Genomic DNA, 27,710 nt, shown 5'->3' on the forward strand with positions numbered 1-27,710 from the left:
TGAGTTCAAATCCTGTCGCAAACATTTTTCAGAAATAGAGGCTAAACTTAATTTAAACATATATATATATATATATATATTTAGCCATAATATATATACACATATTATTATATATTTAGAATATATAATATATTATAATATAGGTAAATTATTATGGCTAAAACATCAGTAATAGTTTCCCACATATTATGCATTCATATATATCTTAAGTATGATTTTATCTATATATAATTTTAAAAAATATATAAAATATATAAATCTAATTTAACCTCTATTTCTGAAAAAAATTGAGACTTGAACTCACAGCTTCTGCATCATAGCTCAGAACTTTAACCAATACACAATATTGCTGCATAGCCAGTCGCTTAAAAAATTAAATAAAATATGAGACTTCTACTGTATAGGTCTCAGTAGAAGTGCAGTACAGTAAAAGTCTCATATTTTTTCTTTTTTCTTTTTTTTTTTTAGCAATGGGCTATGTAGCTATTATAGCTGAGTGGGTAAGTGCTTTGCCTCTAATACAGAAAGTCGTGAGTTTGAATCCCGGCAGAAACTTTTCTGAAATACAGGCTAAATTAGATTTAAATACAATGAGGGGGTCCCCAAGCACTGACTCCATATATGGACATAGCTATATATGGAGTCCGAACAGGGACTCCTAAGCAGCGGACTCACACTGAGGGATTCCCTCACTGTACAGCGATCTTCTGCATAGAAATAGAGGCTAAATTAGATTTACATACACTGACTCAAGCACACGCGGTGTTCGGCCGAGCATGCTCGCTCAACACTATTTCTTATGAATCATTAATAAATTTCCTCTGCTTTATTCTTGGTTATTTTTCCTTACAGGCATTATTCGAACAGCCTTACCTAACATGGACAGAGAAGCCAAAGACCAATATCTTCTGGTAATACAGGCTAAAGATATGGTTGGACTAATGGGAGGATTGTCAGGCACAACCTCTGTCACAGTCACACTTACTGATGTTAATGACAACCCACCAAAGTTTCCTCGAAGTAAGTTATTGCTTCCAAATTGGGAAGTGTATGTCTATGAAATCTAGGATTGTGTCTCATTTATCGTAAAATATTTTCTGGACTATAATATACTGTGGAAAAGTAACTTAAGAGGTTGTCCAATATTTAAAAGACTTGCAGGTGGCAACAATTTCCTATATTGCAGAGCTGTTCTACTGTTTGATCACTTTGGTGTTTATAGCTTCTGTGAAGAACTAATTGTCTCCTTGAGTCCACCCTGCAACAGACCCTATATAGCCTTATTCTGTGAGGATAATAATTTATACCAGGCTCCTTACAGCTTGCTTATGTGCATTTGCAAGGTTAAGGACTCTTTCACACAAGCAAGTTTTCCATGCGGGTGTAATGTGTGATGTGAACGCGTAGCACCCGCACTGAATCCTGACCGATTAATTTCAGTGGGTCTGTGCACATGAGTGTTGTTTTTCACGCACGTGGAGAACACGTACAGCACATGTCCGTGGAACACTGATGTGTGAATGAGGCTTGACTGACATGAAACAGTAAGATTTCTAATACTGTTTGCAAAGTTGCTTCATTTTTCTTAATGTTTTATATAGGAGCAATAAAAAATTTTTTGTTTCAAAGGTGTATATATCCTTTAAGACTGAAATTATGGTAATTACTACGAGGCTGTTGTTTATGGGTTTGCTTTGAGGTTGTATAAATCTTAGAACAAGTGTTTCTATTTTTTGGTCAGTATTGTCAGTGTATTTAGTGGTATTTAGCGGTAGTGGTGGTGCTTTTAATCTCACCATGCCCATTTAAAACCTGCCGCAAATGCAGTTTTTGATGAGATATTTTTGAGCTAAAGCGAGAAGTGAATCTAACAAGAGAAGACATCCTTCCTTTATATTTTAATTCCCTTTGAACCCTGTCCAAAACTGCATGTGTGCCTTAACTAAAGTGAATCTTTTTGCCAAGGTCATGAAGCTATACATGAAAGTTTTGTTCACGTGAATGGTGCCATTACAGAGATCCCCTTCTAGATCACAGCTGAAGCCTGCCATAACTGAATGTTTGATCTGAATGTGAAGAGTCAACTACTGTAATCCTATTATTTGTCAATATTTAGATAAGTTAGATATTAGATCACTCTTTGGTAAATTTTGTCTTTATCAATTTGACAAAAATATGCCAATTTACAGTTTTTGTCATACATATCTGTGTAATGAGACATGAATAGAGACTTAGAACGCTTGCTGGACTTAAATCTTGTTTACTTTTTAGCCACAATGATTTTCTTACTATCATTCGATCCAGTTTCTATTATGTCCAATCTCACAATCACAGGACCCACAGGCAATGCCTAGTTGCACCTGCATTTTATACTAATTGATGTCTCAGATATGGCGGGGAATGGCTTCTGGACCACATGATAGTGAGATGGAATGCAGTAATCCAGAGACAAAAAAAAAACTTTTATTTTATATGCAATATATCTCTAAAGTGCTCTGAGGACAGGAATTAGCTGCTCAGTGCACCATAGCTTTGACGCTTTGCTCTCCCAGAGCCTTCTTCTCCTGCTTGATTGACAGGGCCAGGCTTTACAGTGTCATCGCATATGTCCCTACATATCTAATACAAGTTTTTTTTAGTTTTTTTTCTCTGAAATACAGTATTGGTTCCTGCACATAAATGTATGATTATAACTTTGGGAGGGAGCTGTACCAAACATTGAAAGTACAAAAAAAAAAAAAGTTAAGACTCCTGTATGAGTCAATCCTCCTTGATAATATGCACCCGTGCACAGTGACCTGGCAGGGCAGGCGTCCTGTAAGCAATAGGACAAAAAGGCAAAGGGATCCAATACTGGGAATTCTTAATAATCCAAAATTCCTTTATTGGTCCATGCAAAGAATTGTTAAAAAAAAAAAAATTGACCTATGCATCATACAGACTTATGCATTTTGAGTGCAAAAGATGCTCTTACACACATGAGTCTTTTGCGCTCAATACACGTAGATATTTACAATGTTTCAACAGTTCAACAGTTCTTTCCATGGACCAATAAAGGCATTTTAGAATTATCAAGACTTTCCAATGCTGGACCACTTTGCCTTTTGTTGTACCAAACATTGAGCCTAGTTTAAAACTGATTTTTTATATATATTTTTTTAACACTAGACTCCCTTTAAGTGGGTACCGTCATTTCACAGAACTTTGAATAAATAAATAACCCGATAGCAGTGACCAGGTTCAGAGATAATCCTGATCCTTTTTATTTAACCCCTCAGATGCCCCAATCAATAGAGAATGTGGTGGCTGTTGGGTTAAACAGAGGGAGGCTTCCCTGTGGCTTCCAATTGGAAGACTCCCAGCTCTGTCATAGCGGGCTGCCTGAAAAGCCAATCCTGAAGCACAGTATGAGAAGCATCCAGTGAAATATCCCTAGACTGCAATAATATTCTACTGCAGTCTATGGGACAAGGAATCAGAAGATCACAAGTTCAAGTCTCATAAGGGGACCTAAAATGAAAATAAAAAAGTAAAAATAAAAATAAAAAACAAGAATAATAAAAATTCTAATCACTCCCTTCTCACAATTTTACATATAAAAATAGACTATAAAAATAAGGTGCACAGTATTAGGTATTGAATTAAAAGTAATTAAAGAGTTGTATGTACCCCTATATCTTACAAAAAGAAGCTACAACTTGCCCCGTAAACAAATAGCCTAGTATACAGAAAAACACAAATGTTATTTATGGCAATGCAAAGAAAAAAATCAAGGTTTTTATTTTCTAAAAGTAGAAAAACTTAATAGAAACTATATAAATTTGGTACCACTGTAATCATACCAATCTGCACTGGAAATTTTTATTTATTTTTTCAATTTTATCCTTCAAGGAATTTTTTCCCAATTTCCAAAGCAACCCATGAAAAATTAAATGGTGACATTATAACTAATACAACATGTTCTACAAAAAATAAGCCTTCAATTGGGTACATGAACAAAAAAAAATTATGGCTTTTCGAAGAAAGGGAGAAAAAAAAACGCAAAATTGAATATTGCCCATGTCATTAATGGGTTAAACAAAAATAATTCCTAGCAAAGTTAAAGGAGAATTCAATAGTGCTGGTAGGCTCTGCTTGCATACAGTCACTGCACGCCCGCCATCAGTGGTGTGCAGTTTTACTCTTGTGTGAGCTAACACGCCATATGTATAGGTGGGCAGCACTCACTGTACCTGCTATAATACTGCTATGCGCTGAGTTAATAGACGCGCAGTTACCCTACACTGATCCTGATGACTTGCTATTTAAATAAGGATAGAAATGCGTTGAGCAGACGCAATATAGAATAGAAGGGTTTGAAACAAAGCAAAATTAGTGAGCTTATGAGGTGTATGGGGAAATGGTGAGCGCTGGTGTTGTTAATAATGCTCTTATAACATTCAATGCATCAATGTTACCCCAGAACCCAGCTGTTTACCTTTGCAGCAGATTAGCTACTTTTTATATGTAGCAGATGGAGAGCAATATGCTACATAATGATACATAGTGCCCACTGATAATACTCTGAAGTGGTAATATGTATCTCTATTTGCCACCATATTAGGTATAGCTACAATTATTGGTGGATAAAGTGAGGAGGTTTATCTATATACAGTTGCAAGAAAAAGTATCTGAACCCTTTGAAATGATATGGATTTTTGCACAAATTGGTCATAAAATGTGATCGGATCTTCATCTAAGTCACAACAATCACAGTCTGCTTAAACTAATAACACACAAAAAATTTAATGTTACCTTGTTTTTATTGAACACACCATGTAAACATTCACAGTGCAGGTGGAAAAAGTATGTGAACCCCTAGACTAATGACATCTCCAAGAGCTAATTGGAGTGAGGTATCAGCCAACTGGAGTCCAATCAATGAGATAAGATTGGAGGTGTTGGTTACAGCTGCCCTGTCCTATAAAAAACACACACCAGTTCTGGGTTTGCTTTTTAAAAAAAGCATTGCCTGATATGAATGATGCCTCGCACAAAAGAGCTCTCAGAAGACCTACGATTAAGAATTGTTGACTTGCATAAAGCTGGAAAGGGTTATAAAAGTATCTCCAAAAGCCTTGCTGTTCATCAGTCCACGGTAAGACAAATTGTCTATAAAGGGAGAAAGTTCAGCACTGCTGCTACTCTCCCTAGGAGTGGCCATCCTGTAAAGATGACTGCAAGAGCACAGTGCAGACTGCTCAATGAGGTGAAGAAGAATCCTAGAGTGTCAGCTAAAGACTTACAAAAGTCTCTGGCATATGCTAACATCCCTGTTAGCGAATCTACGATACGTAAAACACTAAACAAGAATGGATTTCATGGGAGGATACCACAGAGGAAGCCTCTGCTGTCCAAAAAAAACATTGCTGCACGTTTACAGTTTGCAGAAGAGCACCTGGATGTTCCACAGCAGTACTGGCAAAATATTCTGTGGACAGATGAAACCTGAAAGTTGAGTTGTTTGGAAGAAACACACAACACTATGTGTTGAGAAAAAGAGGCACAGCACACCAACATCAAAACCTCATCCCAACTGTGAGGTATGGTGGTGGGGTTTGGGGATGGTTTGCTGCATCAGGGCCTGGACGGATTGCTATCATCAAAGGAAAAATGAATTCCCAAGTTTATCAAGACATTTTGCAGGAGATCTTAAGGCCATCTGTCCACCAGCTGAAGCTCAACAGAAGATGGGTGCTGCAACAGGACAACGACCCAAAGCATAGAAGTAAATCAACAACAGAATGGCTTAAACAGAAGAAAATACGCCTTTTGGAGTGGCCCAGTCAGAGTCCTGACCTCAACCCGATTGAGATGCTGTGGCATGACCTCAAGAAAGCGATTCACACCAGACATCCCAAAAATATTGCTGAACTGAAACAGTTCTGTAAAGAGGAATGGTCAAGAATTACTCCTAACCATTGTGCATGTCTGATCTGCAACTACAGGAAACGTTTGGTTGAAGTTATTGCTGCCAAAAGAACGTTCAAGCAGTTATTAAATCCAAGGGTTCACATACTTTTTCCACCTGCACTGTAAATGTTTACATGGTGTGTTCAATAAAAACATGGTAACATTTAAATCTTTGTGTGTGATTAGTTTAAGCAGACTGTGATTGTCTATTGTTGTGACTTAGATGAAGATCAGATCACATTTTATGACAAATTTTTGCAGAAATCCATATAATTCCAAAGGGTTCACATACTTTTTCTTGCAACTGTATGTTAATAAGAAAACAATAACCTCCACTTCACACCTAAGTCTGATTGAGATACAGTGGTTGTTAGCCACATATTAGTTTTAATAAGTGTATTTATTAAAGTATATGCTTTTAAGCGTTCCGTTTTTCAGACAGTAAAATTATTTGTTCCGCAAACTAGTGTATCGTATATTAGTAACTTCATCTGAGAATTCAATAAAACAAAGTATGGTATGCACAGGGTAAAGCCTTGGATTACCTTAATTACCATGCAACAAGGAGCCTTGATGTGTTGAGTAAGCTTTCTCTACAGTGTATTGTAATTTGTATTACCAGTAGAATCATTGTTGACTGTTTCTGGAGAATTATGCCATATCTTTTGCTGTGTACTACCTTTAACAATATAATAATAGCAAAGACAGGTGCACTCTGCAGACTTACTAAGCCCTCAAACTGATGATAAAATTGAGAGATTAGCCAACATGTCCTACTAGGAGGACATGTCTGAGTCCGAGCACCGCACCAAGGTTTCTCAAGTAGCTCGGGTCCTAACGCTCACCTACCTGAGCTGTATGGCTCAGGTAGGTGAGTGTTAGGACCCAAGCTACTTGAGAAACCTTGGTGCGGTCAGTTTTAGGGTTTGAGGGTTTAGTAAGTCTGCAGAGTGCACCTATCTTTTCTATTATTATATTGTTATATTGATTATCACATCCACATAATTGCTATCTTGTGTAGGATGTCTATTGTGGTACTTGTGGTCCGCCGCAGGCATCCTCCACTGTATGCATTTTTGCTGGGGATCGCCATTAGCAACGGGCCACAAGTACAGGATTTGCTCCCCTGTATATACATGCACAACTGCATGTGGGTTTGAGCACTTCCTGCCTGTTTAACACCATGCAATTCTTTTCATTTGTTTGTGTACTACTTTTAAATGAATGACTGATGAAAATCAACAAGGATAGCATTGTTAAAGAGAACATAGCACACACACAGTATCACATGACTGGAAGATCTAGAGACTATTTATAAAAGTTCAGAACTTTTACATTTTAGCCTTGGAATGCTAATCTTGAATAAAAACTTTTATGAAAATGGATAATGGACTGAGCTGTCACTAAAAGGTCAAGCAGAAAATAGTGGTCTGCATATGCTTTTGAAATAATCCTTCATAAAGCACACACTTGCAGGGACTGGAAATAAAAGGAACGACAGTGCTAACAATAAGAGCCTAGAATATTGAAATATAGATGAAAATTAATGGTAATGCGATGCTGGAAAGTGTGTGAAGCACTAGGTTTTATGGAGACTATTCAATTCCTAACAACTGAAATAATTAGAAAAATAGTGCTGTTTGGTATTTAATGACGGCTCTTACATAGCATTTTTATAATATCCGTTATTGTATTCTGCAGTATGGAAATAACATTACAAAACGCGTTTTCATTTTCAAAGTTTCGTGTCATGACAAACCCGAGGACAGATATATCACAGTCATGTGTGTGCTGCTATTTGCTCTTTTCTAATTCATTTAAATTGAAAGGCAACTTTAATTAGAGATACTAGTTTTGCATCATGCAGAGTAAGGTCTCATGCACATGAACATATTTTTTTCCCGTTTCTGTTCTATTTTTTTTACTAGCCCATTTGCGGAACCATTCATTTGAATGGGTTCGCTAAAAACCTGAAATGGCTCTGCGTGCATTCCATTTCCGTATATCTGCATGTCCGTTCTACAATAAAAATAGAACATGTCCTATTCTTGTCTGTTTGGCGGACAAGTAAAGGCATTGCTACAATGGATCCACAAAAAAAAAACTGATTCAACACTGATGTCATCCATTTTTTTATTTGCAGATCTGTGTTTTGCAACTGAAAAATACATACGATTGTGTGCATGAGCCCTAATGCAGTTTTGTCAATGTTTTCAAGATGTCTGCTGACTTTCCTTTTAAAGGAAGCTTTAAAGAAAATCTGTCATATCCAAAACGCCCTCAAACTAAAGTAAGTGTCGTATAGTGTAAGTGATGCCAGCTATGTCATTTTTATCTTCAGGCGCACTTGCATTCTAGTGCTGTAAAATGCATCGAGAGGACTCCTCCTTGAGTCCTCACCATTATAGGAGTAAGCACAGGAGTCCTCTCAATGCATTTTACTGCTGGTTTGTAGGAGCACAGCACAGGAATGCAAGTTAGTTTGAAGATAAAAATTACATAACTAGATTCGACAACACTTACACTATACACTGCTTGCTTCAGTTTGGGGGGGGGGGGGGGCGGTGTTTTGGATTGGATTCCCTCTAAGGTATGTGCACATGCATGTACACTGCAGAGTTTCCATTGTGGAACTGTATATATAGAAAATCCACAGTGCATTACGGCAGCAGGAAAGTGGATAGGATTTTACAAAATCTCATCCATATGCTGCAGAACAACTATGCAATGGTCTTCACACATAACTTGACTTATGGTGCAGACTTTAAAGGGAACCCGTCCCCATGAAAATCTAGTAGTTCAGTCTGCAGGCACATGTGATAGCAGAAGGAGCTGAGTAGATTGATATTTAGTGCTATGGGAAAAGATTCAGTATAGCTTGTAATTAGGAGCGAGCGTTCCATACAGTAATAGAATGTATTGGCTACTATGAGCAGAAGTTACCAATTGGTGAAATGGCTTTTTACAGTAGAAATTAATTTATAAAGTTATTATGCGAAGTCTCGCGAGACTTTGCTAAGTAATACATTTATCACACAACCAGATATCTATGGTCAATTGTTTGTTTTATAATGGATGACCCAATGGGTTATCATTCCTAACAATTAGTGGGTGTTCTTCCTAAAACTTAGCTTTTAATAAATATGCGATACAAAATAGGGCCGGTATACATATGTCTTAAAATATCTCAAAATAACACAATATAGTGCAACCTACCTGCATGAATATAGTGTTCATGCATACAGAAATAATGAAAGATAAAAGGCTGAGAAGAGGATAGCATATATCTGTAAAGAATAAATCAAGGCAACTGGACTTACTCTAGATTTCTTGAAAACGTTTCACTCGTTCTTCCAAAGAGCTTTCTCAATTCTGAGTGACTGTACAAGAATTCTCTGGGAATAAATATGTAACTGAATCAACATCTGGTAATTATACAAAGCATGGGGTCAGAGGTCATTATACCCAGCATGGGGTCAAAGGTGTTGATTCCATTATCCTAATTGGAGTCAGTAGGTGATAATGACCTCCCAGAAAAAGGTGTCAAGACAGCATTGTATGTGGCAGACAATAGATGTCTAACCCCCCTGCCTCTATTCAAGCTTAGCTTCTCCATTTTTATATGTCACACCTTTGAAGACAGTCAAGTATGTGTTTTGGATAAGGAGGCCGATTGGTACAAACAAGGTGTGAAGGAGGCCATCTATGTAAAAATGGAGAGGCCAAGCTTAGAGGCGGGGGGTTAGACATCTTATTGTCTGCCACATACAATGCTGTCTTGACACCTTTGGAATCAACACCTTTGAACCCATGCTGGGTATAATGACCTCTGACCCCATGCTGGGTATAATTACCAGATGTTGATTCAGTTACATATTTATTCCCAGAGAATTCTTGTACAGTCACTCAGAATTGAGAAAGCTCATTGGAAGAACGAGTGAAACGCTTTCAAGAAATCTACAGTAAGTCCTTGTCATGACCTAACAACTTAGGTTGTCCTTGTCCTCTTTGGTCCGGATGACATGGCGTCCCAGATTTCCAAAAAGAACTTCGAATCGTGACTCGTCTGACCACAGAACAGTCTTCCATTTTGCCACACTCCATTTTAAATGATCCCTGGCCCAGTGAAAACGCCTGAGCTTGTGGATCTTGCTTAGAAATGGCTTCTTCTTTGCACTGTAGAGTTTCAGCTGGCAACGGCGGATGGCACGGTGGATTGTGTTCACTGACAATGGATTCTGGAAGTATTCCTGAGCCCATTCTGTGATTTCCTTTACAGTAGCATTCCTGTTTGTGGTGCAGTGTCGTTTAAGGGCCCAGAGATCACGGGCATCCAGTATGATTTTACGGCCTTGACCCTTACGCGCAGAGATTGTTCCAGATTCTCTGAATCTTCGGATGATGTTATGCACAGTTGATGATAATAGATGCAAAGTCTTTGCAATTTTTCGCTGGGTAACACCTTTCTGATATTGCTCCACTATCTTTCTGCGCAACTTTGTGGGAATTGGTGATCCTCTACCCATCTTGGCTTCTGAGAGACACTGCCACTCTGAGAAGCTCTTTTTATACCCAATCATGTTGCCAATTGACCTAATTAGTGTTAATTGGTCTTCCAGCTCTTCGTTATGCTCAAATTTACTTTTTCCAGCCTCTTATTGCTACTTGTCCCAACTTTTTGGGGATTTGTTGACACCATGAAAATTGGAATCAACGTATTTTTCCTTTAAAATGATACATTTACTCGGATTAAATGTTTGATCTGTCATCTACGTTCTATTACAAATAAAATATTAACATTTGCTATCTCCACATCATTGCATTCAGTTTTTATTCACAATTTGTTTAGTGTCCCAACTTTTTTGGAATCCGGTTTGTATAAAAATTTACTATTTATTTTTATACAAATACAAACATTTATTTAATAAACCCATGATACTCCTTTATGTGTTATTTTGCCATTTTTTTGCTGCCAGTATCCTCTATCCCCAAGAGTTACAGTTTACAATGCTACATGACGATCAACATCACCCAACTGGATTTACCAATCGATGCTTGCCTCAAGTATGTCAGCATGGATGATATCACTGTGATAGGCAATAACTGACCACAACAAAAAGGCACTGGGATCAAGAAATTGTTTACTGCTGTAAACAGGAACCAGTGTGGGATAGGGGATGCCAACAGTTTATACAGTGATATCATTAGGTAGCTATACATAGGTGTTTTTTTCTTTATTTTTTTTGTTTTGCATAAAATAAAATAAAAATTTGCTCCCCAGAAAACATTTTTCACATAGTAAAATAACTTTCAGAAATTAGTCATGACAATTTTATGTCTGAATTTCATAATATTTTAAGGTAAAAAAAAAAGGCAGAAATTGATGAACTTTAAATGCATAAACAAACTTATTGTCATAAATTGCCATGTTTGATTTCCCTGCACCACATTAACAACCTCTTCTAAGAGCGTTGTCTAAGTGAACCCCTCATTCTTTGTAGTACCCCTGATGGTGGGGATAGACTTTACCGAGGGGAACACCAGGTTGCTAACTCTTGAGGAGGGCTGGTTCACAAGGCAGCTGGTCACAGTTGACCAGGAGGTACCAGAGCAAGGTACCAGAGGTACAGACATAGTCAACAGGCCAAGTCGTAACCAGGAGGAACAGTGCAGGACCATAGGATGAGGCAGAGACAAACAAGGAAAATGTCAGGGAGGGCAGCTCAGGTACAGGTCAGGCAATCCAGGTCGGCAACATAAGAGTCGAGGAAGCAGGCAGGGATCAGGTAGCGGAGTGCAGAAACACAAGCATGTGTCAGGTCACAGGAACACAATCAGGGATAACAGCAGTCTTTACAGGACACAAGGACCTTGATGATCAGTCACCTTGTAAGGGGACTGAAGCACTTATAAAGGCTAGCATTGGTCAGCATGGTCACATGTGCTAAACCCATAAATCACAGGAAGTGATGTGCCCTGGCCCTTAAGGAAGTGTTACAGGGAACAAACTGAAAGCATGCTGTGCCCAAGTCTGGAAGGAAACTGTAGAGCGGATTCACCGCTGAACACGGAGCCCAGAACCGCTGAGGTAAGCAGGGGGACATTGGCAGACAGCAACCGCTGTTACACTTATGCATGAATACTCCAAATACCACCATTTATAAAAACTGCCTTATTCAAAAAAATATTGTTTACCATTGCATCCTGTTGCAAATTTGCTTCGATACTCAGTAGCTGTAGGTTACATCTTGAATTGGAGCCTTGTAATGTAGGACGTAGAAGTGTTCTTGGTAAGGACATGGGGTGTGGTACGTGTGGCATGATCTCTTGATGTGAGGAAACTGTGGGACTGTAGACACATGACAAACCAGGAAGTAGGATTTAAACATGGGAAAAGAGAAAATGGCAAATAGGTAAAAAAAAAAAAAAAAGAACAATCTAAGGAGGAATGGAAACTGAGAAATAGCTGAAATTAAACTTTAGAGTGAAAAGTAGTTTATGGCACACCACTTTAACCTATAAAGTAAGATTTACTTATGGTTTACCTTTTTCTTTCTCCAGGGTCTGAACAGTATTATGTGCCTGAATCCTTGCCTGTTGGCTCAACAGTGGCAAAAATCAAAGCAGCAGATGCTGATATTGGACAGAATGCAGAGATGGAATATAAGATTGTTGATGGCGATGTGGAAGGGTTTTTTAAAATCTCTGTAGATAAAGATACGCAAGAAGGAATTGTTGCAATTCAGAAGGTATGTGAACATTTTCAAAAAAAAATCTGTTTTAATGAAGATATATTCCATCAGTCTCAAGGTGAAGAATATCCTATTTCAGGAACAGTACCTGACTTGGTAGTCCAAAGGATGCCAGTGCTCCATGTCTAAAGTTACTGAGCGCTTCAGCATAACCCATAATAGTATCAGTTATACAGCAGTGGATGTGGAACCATGGCAGTGGGTGTGGAAGCACTGTGTCAACCAACCAGCTTGACTTTGGGCTAAACCTAAGGGTATTATCCTGGCAGTCCCCTGGTATTTACTCTTTAACCCCTATTCAGGTATCTGGACTTTGCTGCAGGGGAGCCACCACTCCACGATCTCTTGGAATGGTCCCGGTGTGATTGGCAGCTAACCCATGGGGGTCAAAGACACTGATGTGAAGCACCGAGGGATCAGCCAGACTTATTGTCAGTAACCATATGAGGTTTGGCAGGCAGAGTATGTACAAATCCGTGAAACTGGTACAATGTCAGAGGAGCAAACAGTGTGGGTCAAAATGGTAATTAGGCACAGTCAGAGGATGTGAACAGCTAAACAAGTCAGTACAAGGGCAGACAATAGAACAGCACACCTTTACAGGGAACTTAGCAAGCCAAGGAAATGTATTGCTCAGTCACCTTTCCACTGGGGAAGGGCCTAAAATATCCACAGGATGCCAACCATTGGCTTGTGAATATTGAGACATGCTAGTCCTTTAAGAGCTGGAGGGAATGTGTGGTCACACTATGGTGTTGAGAGTGCAACATAGAAAGCCTCAGACTGTGAGTGGGAGCAGTGTTATCCCTGCAGTTGGATCACACGGTCCCCAATGGGGCTCACAATCTAAGGTCCCTATCAGTATGTCTTTGTAGTGTGGGAGGAAACTGGAGTACCCGGGGGAAACCCACAAACACAGGGAGAACCTACAAACTCCATGCAGATGTTGCCCATGGTTGGATTTGAACCTAGGAGCCACCATGCTGCCCAGATTATCACAAGGTTTAGCTTCATTGTCGTCAAATGTAGTTAATCCTGTACTTTTATGTGTTTGGCAATAAATAGAATGTTATATTTTTTTTTTGTGTGTGTGGAGCAGCAAAAAATCGGCATGCTAATGCTAACATGTATGGAATGTCCATTCACATGGGTAGGATGTGGACTGTCATTAGATTTGATGTCGATTTCAGCACAGAATCTGCGCTGAAAACCATGGCAAAAGTAACGTGTGAACCTTACAGATCATTGAAAGCACTTAAAAAAGCAGGATTAAAACATTTCTCCAGCATGCTGTAAGCTTGCATCCCACAGTTTCCATATCTGATGGTATTTGCAAGAATGCCTGTTCATTCTAAAAACTCATTTATTTATTCTCTTTTTTCAAGTCAATGTTTTTATTTCCCATTATATTAACCCAGAATACATTATATACCTGTATTATATTTTTTACATTTGTCCTGTATTTTTTCCATAAATTATAAATAGCGAACCTGAAGTAATTTTGTGATTTTATAAACAAATTAAAGTGAACTGTATTGGAACAATATTTTTTGAGCATTATCATACTAGTAATGAGAAGAAGAATTTTACGCCATACAACCCCATGTCCCCCTCTATATATTTCAGCAATACAGATCATCATCATTTACAAAACTCAATTATAATGATTTAAAAAAAAAAATAAAAGATTGTATCCATTTTGCATTTGAAATAAAATTCATTTTTCACACTAGATTAAACAGAATGATAAGAGTATTTTTCCCCTCTAGATATCACCTGTAATTAGTTTCTATAATCTAATCAATTATTATCACTAATGTGGTTTATAAGATATACTTTACTTTTTTAACAAAAGGGATCTACGCTTTAAAGCTTCAATTTTCACCTATGAAGATAATTTAAGTAACTGGTAGGCTGATCAAATCTAAAAGGCGGTAAAAATGTTACCATTTTAAGTATATTTCAAATTTTTAATTGACAACCTGGGAGAAAATTTCTGTAAAAGTGATTAGTCAACTTTTATTGCTTCATTGTATTTACCATAGTAAAAATGTGCAGTTTTATTAAACTTTATTTACTAAGCAAGCGCAACTGACTAGAAAATGTTATATTATTGCAGCCAAGCAAATTTTGCAGTTCATAAACCATACAAGGCCAGGATGATTCTTGAGTTTGTTTGTCGTTCTTGATTTGAGTGACAAAATGATTATGGTGTAAATCAAAACGATGACCTTCTCTACTGAGCACTGTCACCAGAAGTGTTATCCAAGAAACAAGCTGCATGTTTAGACATAATTCATGCAATCAATATAGTGTAGGATATTGCTAGTTTTGCATTCAAGTATATTCAAGCAGTGAATTCTCAAAGTGTCCTAGTGGATTAAAAAAAAATCCTTGTATCAGTACTATACATAACATATAATGTAAAATATTCCTGCTTTGCTTGAAGTGTAACTGCCATTTTTATCTAATGTGTAGGGACAATACAGTTTATTTAGAGAACTTGTACATTTATATGAGAAATCTTGCCCTGAAATGTCACTTAGCAGTGCTCTCTAAAAAAGCATTGATAAGTAGTGTCGAGCGAGAATATTCGAATAGCGAATATTAATCGCAAATATCACAACTTTGCTAATTCGCTAATATTTCGAATATAGTGCTATATATTCGCTATATTGAATATTCGTCATTTTTTAACATCTGAAAACATGATTCCTCCCTGCTTCTTTCTTGTGGGTCAATGAGTCACTGGCCCACAAGCAACTTAAGCAGGGAGGAATCATGTTTTCATATGGAAAAAAATGACGTATATTGTAAAAAACGAATATATAGCAATATAGGGAATATATTAGTTATTTTGAATATTCACCTTTTTTTTCCAATCTGTACAGTTGTTCGCATACTCCTCCCCGACAAGCGTCCCCGTCACCATGGGAACGCCTGTGGGTTAGAAAATACCATTGGATCTGCGTTTTCCCTGAGATCATGAAAACTCAGATCCGATGGTATATTCTAAGCCACAGGTGTTCCCATTGTGACGGGGACGCTTGTCGGGGAGGAGTATGCCAAAGTGGAATAACAGTACAGATTGAAAAAAAAAAAAGACGAATATTCTAAATAACGAATATATTCGCTATATTGCTATAACTTTGTTTTTTAGAATATTCGTCATATTCGTCATATTCTAAAACAAGAATATATAGCAATAAAGCGAATATTCGTAAAATACACATATAGACCGCAATTTAGCTAATATAGTGTTATAGTATTTTTTTTTATAGTGTAAATTGTTTCCAAATCTGAAGTTCAGAAGAGACTAAAAACTTTGACTATAAAAAAAGATTATAGCACTATATTAGCTAAATTGCAGTCTATATGTGTATTTTACGAATATTTACTGTATTGCTATAACTTTGTTTTTTTGAATATTCGTCATATTCTAAAACAAGAATATTTATAAATATAGAAAATATTCGTAAAATACACATATTAGCCATAGCCATAGCCAACCAATAGGAAAGTTACTTTATACAGTTAAAAGAAAATCACAATACGCGAATAATTAAATCACATATTATTCGCGATAAATAGAATCATGACGAATATTCGATTTCGACGAATATAAGACAAATATTTAATAGAATATTCGCGAAATATCGCGAAATCGAATATGGCACCTCCCGCTCATCACTATTGATAAGGCATGTGGATGGAAGATGGTTGGGGTTAATTCATTTTCCCTCCATGCTGGCTCCCATATAGTTCTAGAAATTAATATCTGTACTATGCCTATAGATATGGTCTGCCTTCTTACTATATTGACACTGATCAGCATGGTCAATGCTGAACATTAAAAATTCTTTTGTATGCCCAGGGAGATAAGAAGCTAACCAGCAGCCTGGAGATGCAGGGCAGATTGTGCAGTTAGCACCGACTATTGAGGAGGAGAAACAGGGGGCTGATTTATAACATATAGGGACAGTATATACTATAAATCAGCTACTCCCTGTCTCTCCCCGTCTTCATAGTGAGTGCTGCTCTGTACTGTGTAGACGGACATGCCTTAGAAATGGTCATTTAGAGAGCACTGCTAAGGGACATTTAATGGCAAGTTTTATCATATAAATGTACAAGTTATTTGAATAAAGTGTATTGAAATATGTTTCCTATAACCCTCCCTAAACAGTAGAAGAAAAAATAAATAAATAAATAAATAAATGGCAGATTCACTTTAAAGGGGATTTCCAGGATTATTATGGCTTTTATCAGATGTGCTCATGTAGTTGCTTACCTCATGCACATCTTCCTCATGCTTTTTTTTTCTTTCCAAATTTGACTCCAACCAAACCCATGATGCACTTCTCCTTTCTCTGCCAAAGCTCCAGCACTGTCCAAAAGTTTATGGCTCCTCCCACCCAGCTAGTTACATAGACATCCCCCTATCACTGCCCCTGTTGCTGCTTTGATACAACCATGGACATAACACCACAGGGAATAAGTAAGAGCTGTATGGACACGATCATGTGATCACAACCCAGATTGGAAGATAGAGAAATAAGATAAAAGAAATATGACAAGATTACAGCCACCATAATAAATGTTTTTTTTTTTAAAAGATGCTGATGAAAACTGGAAAACCACTTTAAATGCTAGTAGTAACCTATAATGGTAAAACATAATGGGACATATGAATTATTCATTTGGCTGGGAGACATTGTGATCTATAATTTGTTAGGCAGCATGGTAGCTCAGTGGTTAGCACTGGTGCTTTGCAGCATTGGAGTCCCTGGTTTGAATCCAAACAAGGACAACCTTTGCATGGAGTTTGTATGTTCTCCCCATGTTTGCATGGAGTTCCTCCCACACTCTAAAGACAGAGTAAGGAACTTAGATTGTGAGCTCCTTTAGGGACAGCTTGATGCTAATGTTTGTAAAGCACAGTGTATAAAATAAATAAAACAACACATTGTTTTTCAGAAAACTTAAAAATGTCACTTGACTCAATATCAATGACTGCAAAATAATAGTGAAGCTATAAACTAGGACTAGCCTCTCACAAAAACGTTTGTCTTCAGACATTTTACAGCATGTTTTATGGTTTGGGAATATGCTCCCCCCTCACTTGCCCCCGCCACCCACCTGAAGAGATTACTTACCTGCTTCCCAGCACTGGCTCTGTGCTCCTTCTCCTCCAGGCCTCCGATGCTCCGCTGGTCTCTCTCACTGTAAACATCCATTTTGACATGACCACAGCCAATCCCTGGCTGTGGTGGAGATCGAATCCCCTTGCATCATGTGACCATTTGTCATAACGTAAGGGGAGCCAGTCACTGCTGTACCAAGGATTGGCTGTGGCAATGTAAAACTAGGATGTTTACAGTGAGGGAGCCTAGAGGAGCATCACAGGCCCGGAGGAGAAGGACTGTGGACCCAGCACCTAGAAGCAGGTCTGGCCAAGTGTATGTGTGGGGGGAAGGGGGGGTTACTAATTCTATTCTTGCACAACCCCTTTAAAATAGAAATTAAAATAAGCAAAAATGCTGGCAAATATAACATAAAGTCAAAATGATAAAATGTTACAAAATATACAACCAAAACATCAAAAAAGGACTACATGAGAAAATAACATCATGTGTTTTGGTAGTCTATAGAAAATCTTATACCTAATGTATCTGAAATGAAAGCTGATATTTTATCATATTAAAGGGTTTCTATCACTTTGTTTCACCTATTTAGCTTTCAGACACTAGCGATCCGCTAGTGTCTGCTTTATCTAACCATCCTAATATAAGAGCTTATTGTCCTGCCGTTTAGCTAAAAAAATAACTTATATAGATATGCAAATGAGCCTCTAGGTGCTATGGGGGCGTGATTAGCACCTAGAGGCTCCGTCTACCTTAACAAACTGCCGCCGCCCAGCGCGTCCCTCCAGCCCGCCCATCTCCTCCGGAATGCGATGCTCCTCGTATTCGGCGCATGCGCAGTGAATGTCTGATCGCTTCCCTGCTCAGACATCTCCACTGCGCCTGCGCCGATGACGTCATAGTGCTCCGAGGAACAGGCGCAGTGGAGATGTCTGAGCAGGGAAGCGATCAGACATTCACTGCGCATGCGCAGAACAGAGACGCGCACGGAGAGGATCGCTTCAGCTGGAGATGGGCGGGCTGGAGGGACGCACTGGGCGGCGGCAGTTTGTTAAGGTAGACGGAGCCTCTAGGTGCTAATCACGCCCCCATAGCACCTAGAGGCTCATTTGCATATCTATATAAGTTATTTTTTTAGCTAAACGGCAGGACAATAAGCTCTTATATTAGGATGGTTAGATAAAGCAGACACTAGCGGATCGCTAGTGTCTGAAAGCTAAATAGGTGAAACAAAGTGATAGAAACCCTTTAATAGAACACAAGTCAGGCAGAACAATTAGTCTCTAGAGTCATAAACAAAACAACTCTCTCCAGGTTCCATAGACGTACTACACCCCTAATACATAAAATAAAAACAAAAACAAATCGGCTATGTGCATGCATATATTGTATAAAGTAAGTTTCTTATTAATTTCATAGAAAGTCCGATACTGTAAAACAAAAGATGACAGACCAAAGAGAAGATCTCACTTCTCCTTTTGGTATTTCATTTAGAAAATAGCTTTATCTTGGGCTTACAGTATGAGTACATGATTACAATTTGGGAGATGCTGGGTAGTAACTTGGCAAAAGGAAATATTCACACAGTAAATTAATGCACAAATAGAAGTAGAAGAAGGAAATAATATGTCCTAGTTGATTCTAGGCATTATTGAAGTGTTATAGACAGTCAAAATGTACAGTTAGGCTACATGCACACGACCGTATGTGTTTTGCGGTCCGCAAATTGCGGATCCGCAAAAAAAAAACAGATGACTTTCCGTATGGCATGCGTTTTTTTTGCGGATCCATTGTAATAATGCCTATCCTTGTCCGCAAACTAGAAAAAAATAGGACATGCACTATTTTTTTTGCGGAGCAACGGAACGGACATACTGATGCGGACAGCACACGGTGTGCTGTCCGCGTTTTTTTGCGGACCCATTGAAATTAATGGGTCTGCATCCTATCCGCAAAAAAACAAAACAAAACGGACACGGAAACAAAATACGGTCGTGTGCATGAGGCCTTAATATCTAACTCTCTGTTGAATATAGAGTTTAGGCCTTTGAAAGAGTGGCTAATAGCAAACTATTCTCCACTGATAAGGCCACCGAGCTTTATACACATTATTCTCTTCCTAATGGGAAACTATGTCAGTTTTAGATGATGGATAAAAGAGTGAACTAAAGGTTAATGGATGAAGATCAGAGAATATGTCACTCTTTCCATAATGATGTAATAATAGAAAAAAATGTAAAAAACAATATGCTAATTGCTCTCTATAGGTATGCATAGATGATAATGGCATCATTAGCCAGCAATATTTCCTAACTGACTGGTACGATATGAACAAAAAGCCAGTGTCAAATATCAGTAAAGGTTCTGTTGATCATTATTGAAATACATCACACTTTTTTTTAGAAGTACACAGTTTTTCTATATTTATAGTACATTTTTTGTTCTTTTAGTTTCACATTTAGATATAAATGATATGAAACCTGCATTTGCATTCTGTTGCCACAAAGGCAGATCATACAACTATGAATTAAAACTAGCCTGTGCTTCTGAACCACTATGGGTACTTTCACACTAGCGGCAGGGGACTCCGGCAGGCTGTTCCGGCGGGTGAACAGCCTGTCGCATCCGTCCTGCCGCTAGTTCACGTGTGCCCCCATTGACTATAATAGGGGCAGGGGCGGAGTTCTGGCGGCAGCATGGCAGCGCACGCCAAGAGGCGGCCGGACTGAAAGTACTGCATGCATCTACATCAGCTGCACTAGGGGAAAAAATGTTGTGCAGACTAAGGTTACTTTCACACTTGCGTTAGGAGCGGATCCGTCTGGTGTCTGCACAGACGGATTCGCTCCTATAATGCAAACTCTTGCATCCGTTCAGAACGAATCCGTCTGCATAACTGTTTTTTTCAGATCTGATTTTTCACTTCGTGAAAACTCAGATCCGACAGTATGATGGGGACGGGGGTGATGGGGACGCTTCAAGTTAGAATATACTAAAAGAACTGTGTACATGACTGCCCCCTGCTGCCTGGCAGCACCCGATCTCTTACAGGGGGCTGTGATCCGCACAATTAACCCCTCAGGTGCCGCACCTGAGGGGTTAATTGTGCATATCATACCCCCCTGTAAGAGATCAGGTGCTGCCAGGCAGCAGGGGCCAGACTCCCCCTCCCCCCCTGTATTTAACTCATTGGTGGCCAGTGCGGCCCCCCTCCCTCCCCTGTATTTAACTCATTGGTGGCCGGGGGCAGTTATTACACAGTTCTCAGTATATTCTAACTTGAAGCGTCCCCATCACTATGGGAACGCCTCTGTGTTAGAATATACTGTCGGATCTGAGTTTCACGATCTAACTCAAATCCGATGGTATATTCTAACATAGAGGCGTTCCCATGGTGAACCATCGTTAAAATATACCATCAGATTGGAGAAAACTCCAATCTGATGGTATATTAATAGGGACTCCTGACTTTACATTGAAAGTCAATAGGGGACGGATCCGTTTGCAATTGCACCATATTGTGTCACCGTCAAACGGATCCGTCCCCATTGACTTGCATTGTGAATCTGGACGGATCCGTTTGGCTCCGCACGGCCAGGCGGACACCCGAACGCTGCAAGCTGCGTTCGGGTGTCCGCCTGCTGAGCGGAACGGAGGCCAAACGGTGCCAAACTGATGCATTCTGAGCGGATCCGCATCCACTCAGAATGCATTGGGGCTGTACGGATCCTTTCGGGGCCGCTTGTGAGAGCCTTCAAACGGAACTCACAAGCGGAACCCCGAAGTGTGAAAGTAGCCTAATCCCTGTGAAGATTGTAACTAAAGTTGTTCATGCAGTAGTTCGCTAAAATCAGAAGTGTCTGGATGTTAATCCTAACCCCATTAAGCACCAAATGTGATTGCAAAAGTGAAACATGATGTACAGTTACCCATTGTTGTCTATATGAATCTAGGAATAAAGAGTTTATGCAGATATTTTTTATGCTAAAATGTGTATACATTTTTTGGCTCCTCTTTGTGTGTGTATATATATATACCGTATAAATATATATATATATATATATATATATATAATGCTGCATATTCATACACACTTACACACTGTCTACGTAACCAAGTATTTTCAAGGTATTTAAATATTTCACATTTCATATATATGATAATGCGCTATCATTTCAGGACATTTTAATATTTCATGCATTCTATTATTATGCTTTTAAAAGCTCTGTATTTTAGTCTCTTGTATAATATGTCAGTGAGATTTATTAAGTCCTTCCATTGTTACTTTTCTGTATATTACACCTGAGGTCTACATGATATTGATTGTATCTATCATTGCAAATAACCCATATCCACACATATAAAACATATTATCCTTACTGTAATATATATATATATATATATATATATATATATATACTATAATAGCTTGTGTTGTATTGTCTATATAATATTATGGTGAGAAAGACAATTTATAGTGAAATTTGAAGATGCAATAATGATGATGGTAGCAATTAGAGATGTTCAAATCAGCAAAAAAAAATATAATAAATCAATGGGTATGTCTCTCCAGTCAAATTTCCAATTGCAAAGCCATATTTTGTTCTATCAATTCAGTTTATGCGTTGTATCAATTTGGTCATAAGCAATTTACTCCAGACTAAACATTGGATTCCTTTTTTAAAGAATGTATGTGGGACCATATAAAATTAATTATATTTTATATTATTTATTTGTCAAAGCTGTACTTAGGTAATAATGTTTACTAGCTTCAACAGAAGTATATGGATAACAATTATCCACACATACACTATGACTTACTTACAGTTTGTACTTTTAATTGATACAATTTTGGAGTATGTGTGACTGATCACATTTTATAAAAAAAAATTGGGTAAGAGAAGCAATGAAAAAATGGCAATATATATTTTTTATTTTTTATATATCTTTTTACATTTTTTTTTATTTTTTTGTGATCATTATGTGTCTTATATATGAGCTTATTACATTTTTTATCTTATTTTTAATTTTGGTTTATCAGGAATTTATTATTAGCTTATTTTGCTCACTTTTGCTAATTTCTTATCCTGGCCTGCCATCGGTTGGCCAAAATAAGAATTGCAGTTTGAATACTGTTAGCTTACTCAGTAAGGCCTCTTTCACAAGGGCGCCGTGTGTGAGGGCCGGACAAGATGCAGGCGTGTTGCGGGAAAATGCACGATTTTTCCACGCGAGTGCAAAGCGTTTTAATGCATTTTGCACGCGCGTGAGAAAAATCAGCATTTTTGGTACCCAGACCCGAACCCGGACTTCTTCACAGAAGTTCGGGTTTGGGTTAGGTGTTTTCTGTAGATTTTATTATTTTTCCTTATAACATGGTTATAAGGGAAATTAATAGCATTCTTAATGTGATGGACCATGTGATGAGCGCAGTGACGTCATCAAATGTCATTTAGCCAGGTCCTGAAGAAAGTAGAAAGAAGAGGAGATCCACTACGCGACCAAGTGGATGGGGTGAGTTAAATTTGTTCATTATTTTTAACCCCTCAATGGACATTTTACTAAGCATTCTGTATTGAGAATGCTATTATTTTCCCTTATAACCATGTTTTAAAGGAAAATAATAAAGAACGGGTCCCCATCCCGATCGTCTCCTAGCAACCATGCGTGAAAATTGCACCGCATCCGCACTTGCTTGAGGATGCTTACGATTTTCACGCAGCCCCATTCACTTCTATGGGGCCTGCTTTGTGTGAACAACGCACAATATAGAGCTTGCTGCGATTTTCACGCTCATCTGAATAGCCCCATTAAGTGAATGGGTCTGCATTCAGTGCGGGTGCAATGCGTTCACCTCACGCATTGCACCCACGCGGAATTCTCGCCCGTGTGAAAGGGGCCTAAAGCTACTAGTATTCAGCGCAACTATCTATGCGCAACTATCACAGCGCTTAGGTAGGAAGCACGGAAGCGCGAGCTTCCAGGTTTTTTCCACATTTATGTGCTGTTATCTCATTTGATCATGCCATCTAAAGCATTTAATTACCGCGATCGGCATTATTGTCGGTCACGGAAATTAGCCGCAGGTCTCTGCTGTATGAAACAGCAGAGATCTTCCGGCCATGACGCCTGCTGCACGTGCGAGCGGGCATCATGTTTATACAGCGCACCAGCGCCGTAGGGCTAAGACCGGTGTTTTAGAAGCCAGTCTTAATAAAGCCCCTGTGCTGCTGGTGGATCGCTGAAGTTATGTAAAAGCGCTGACCTCTACATAACTTTTGCATATCCAGTGCTGCTTCTAAATGTAAGCCAGCTTCCTACCTGGCTTACATTTAGACCATTTTCTATGCCTAAAGCAGGCGTATAAAATGATGAATGAGATGGTTCTGCTGACCCGTTCCCTTCCCCGCTCACTTTTTTTAGACCTTACGTGAGTGGGCAAAAGTTGCAGATTACGTCGCAATTAACTGTTGTGCCGCAAATTCCGCAATATGCGCCTGAAATACACCTAATATAGGCATACAGTATTTCAGGTTGATAAATGACCCACTATGTGTCCTTCTTCATGGTCTGTTCAAAAAAACTACACATTTTATTTTAAAATATTCAGATCTCTAGCCACGTGATGGAGAGACTAGTCATCACCATCTGTAAAATTAAAGCTTGATAAACCTTACTAGAATAAAGAGCGTCTGTCAGCATGATCAAAACTATTAAACCATCTTGCCTAGTAGGGTTGTCCTGCTGAGTATAACAATATATTTATTTTGCTTGTATCTTAAACAGCTGCTGAGAAATCTTTACATTTATTTTTATGCAAATTAGGCAGTTGGAGCACCAATGGGCAGGCATAGCTCTTAGAGCACTGCTACTGCTATGCCCCTCGGTGCTCAATACACTCCCCCTTCCCTTTGATTGACAGGGCTAGATGAAATAGCCACATCTTCTCATGCCGTTGTGTCACTAATATGATTCCTTGTAAATATAATTGTAAATCATTGGTGTGTTAAAGCAAATCATGCATTTCAATTTTGCTTATTTTGCCCTGTTGCTTATGGTCAATGCTCAATGGTGGCAGTGGAGCCTCTGCAGAAGGGAGCAAGTACTGTGCACGGACAAGATAATACTTACAGAGTGATCCTTTCTGCAGATGTGCTCCTCCACTGTGTATGAATCATGCATGTCAGTCCATCTGGAAGTGGAGGTGCTGGGAGGATCAGACTAAGTATTCTATTGTCCTTGTACTGTGATACTGTGAGAGCTTCCTTCTTCACAGGCTCCACTACCACCAATGAGCACCAGCAAGCAAATATAAACAATAGAGCATCCGTAAAATCACTTAATATTAGTGGAATGTATGATTTCCTTGAGCACACTGCCACCGACGATTTACAATTGTAGTTACAAAGAATTATATTGGTAGCACAGCAGCATTAGAGACCAGTCTATCTCATCTAGCCCTGTCAATTATACTTGAGTGAATTGAGCTTAGGATCATAGATTCAAAGTCGATTCGTTGAAAAGATTTGGTGTTAATGCTGTTTCCGTACAGCATTAAAATGTTTGGCTCTATGGAGCCAAACCGTGTCGCCCAAAGCTGCGCTAAACTTCGATGAATTGTTACGGAATTCCTATCTGAGTCTTTAAAGACATTTTTAAATAGGAATCTGAGGTACTAGCCAGAACCAAAGCCCACTTCGGAGCCAATACATTTTAATGCTTTTTCAAACTAATGGACTTTGGGTCTATGATCCAAAGCTCGGTTCGCTCAAGCCTACTGTCAATCATGCCTAGTGCCTGCAGCCTACCAAAGTAATGGGGAAGGAAGATGCGTCTCTCCTGCTCCGCCGCAGCATCCAACTGTATCGCTGTCCTGAGGACGGCGTTACAGATGAATTTAGAGAGATGAGCGCTTCGACAATGGAAGTGCTCATTTCCCATGGCCCTGTCACCCGAGGCAATCACTTCACTGTGCCTAATTGGTGGTGCAGTCCTGGGGCCCCCCCAACAACAGTGGGCCTGGCACTTGCCCGGGTATGCCGGGTGATGATGCCAGTCCTATAGTTTTATGCACATTTTAATTTTCAGGGACTTGGATTGAAGATACTAACAACAGGTGGTGAGCTGAACTGTTTTTTAGTTTTTTATTTATAAGCTACATTATGCACGGTTTTTACAAAGAAAGGCAAAGAGAAGATAAAAATAATGCTCAATAGAATATAGCACAATTTCCTGTGGAATCCCTAATGTCATTCCTACCTCAGAGAAGTTTAGTGTAGCAGCTGGTATAACATTCTGTAACTCTTAACCAGTGCTATGAATGTAGCTAACGCTGTCTAAATGGATGGTACAATACTCAACTCATAGTCCACTATGCTATTTGCTTAGCATGCCTTTCAAATACACTTAGAAAAAGAATACTACACCATATTATCTGCCATGGTACAATACTCAAAGTAGCATGTTGTCATTAGATGACACTTGTTAGATCTGTACAGTTTGGCTCAAATACATTTGTTGGTACAATTCTTTAAATTGGCTGTTTGCTTTCCCTCTTGGTTGAAAGTGACAGGTCTTGTTGCTGTTCTGGGGAACCACTGTTCTGCGGAAACCTGTTTGGGAAATACAGGTATATAGTTAGATTATTCATTTCATACTGTATAAACAAGATTTATTACAGAAAAATGATTTCTTAGGTAAAGATTATGGGCACATTTCCACTGATTTTATTGTTCAATTGCTTCATGCATTCACAATTACTTCCATTTTGGTTCTGCAACGTGTCTGCAAGTCTTTCTTACATGGCCGGTCAGAGTAGAGATGAGAGAAAGCTTGCTCATTTACACACAGAATCAGTCCAGAAATTCAGATGTACTGAAACATTAAAGCTAATGAAGACAGCATCATCCTGGAAACACCAACCTGTCACTACCAGAGCTTTGGGACGTTCTCACAGCTCTGTTTCTCCACCCCTGTGATGATGTCACTACTAGAGCTGGGAGGAGTTCTCACTACTCTGTTTACTTTTGGTTTCTTTCACCACAGCTGTCCTTCATGTGTTTGATTTTCCTCTCTTTATATCACCCCTCCTCCTATGATAGGATGTGGATTATAGTTCTCACTTCAGTTGTAGCTCTGGCTTTAGTTTCTTCACTTAGAGCTACTGACTGGACCCAGAACTAGGGAGGATAACGGGTGACCCCTGTCCGACCCTCAACGCTCTCCCTATTCTGCTAAAGCACATGCCCGGATCCAAATGGCGGAAAGAGGCATGCCCACGTGCCTAAGACTAATGACCACTGTAACCCCTACAATAGTGGAAGGGGCACGGCCACCAGTGCCCTACTCAGTATATGGAGGGAACCGTGGCCACCTCAGATCCAGTCAGAAAATAAACAGGAACACAACAATGTCTGCACACTTAGCTGACGGTGTTGCAGCCGCAGAGAAGACGGATCCAAGGACAGGCTGGCAATATCCGGAGTGCTAGCTGCAGCAGAACACAGGTCCAGTGAACTGATAGCTACAAGTGAAGAAACTAAAGCCAGAGCTACAACTGAAGTGAGAACTATAATCCACATCCTATCATAGGAGGAGGGGTGATATAAAGAGAGGAAAATCAAACACATGAAGGACAGCTGTGGTGAAAGAAACCAAAAGTAAACAGAGTAGTGAGAACTCCTCCCAGCTCTAGTAGTGACATCATCACAGGGGTGGAGAAACAGAGCTGTGAGAACGTCCCAAAGCTCTGGTAGTGACACAACCTCTCATCCGGCATATATTACTGGAGGGGACACCCGACGTGAGAAATGTCTGAAACTAAGGACAGGTTGCAAACTGAACATTAGGAGTCTGAGAATAA

At 39.1% G+C, this 27,710-nt stretch overlaps 1 protein-coding gene across 1 annotated transcript in view; it reads left to right on the forward strand.

The window, feature by feature from the left end:
- CDH7 (cadherin 7) overlaps window positions 1-27,710 on the forward strand; it is a 342,814-nt gene that overhangs the window by 222,747 nt on the left and 92,357 nt on the right. Inside the window, exons 4-5 of the mRNA XM_040432014.1 lie at window positions 853-1,020; window positions 12,514-12,701. Coding sequence (XP_040287948.1) covers window positions 853-1,020; window positions 12,514-12,701 — 356 coding nt within the window. The remainder of the gene's footprint in view (window positions 1-852; window positions 1,021-12,513; window positions 12,702-27,710) is intronic.

The sequence above is a fragment of the Bufo bufo genome, chromosome 5, assembly GCF_905171765.1.
Source record: "Bufo bufo chromosome 5, aBufBuf1.1, whole genome shotgun sequence".
Lineage (NCBI taxonomy): Eukaryota > Metazoa > Chordata > Amphibia > Anura > Bufonidae > Bufo > Bufo bufo.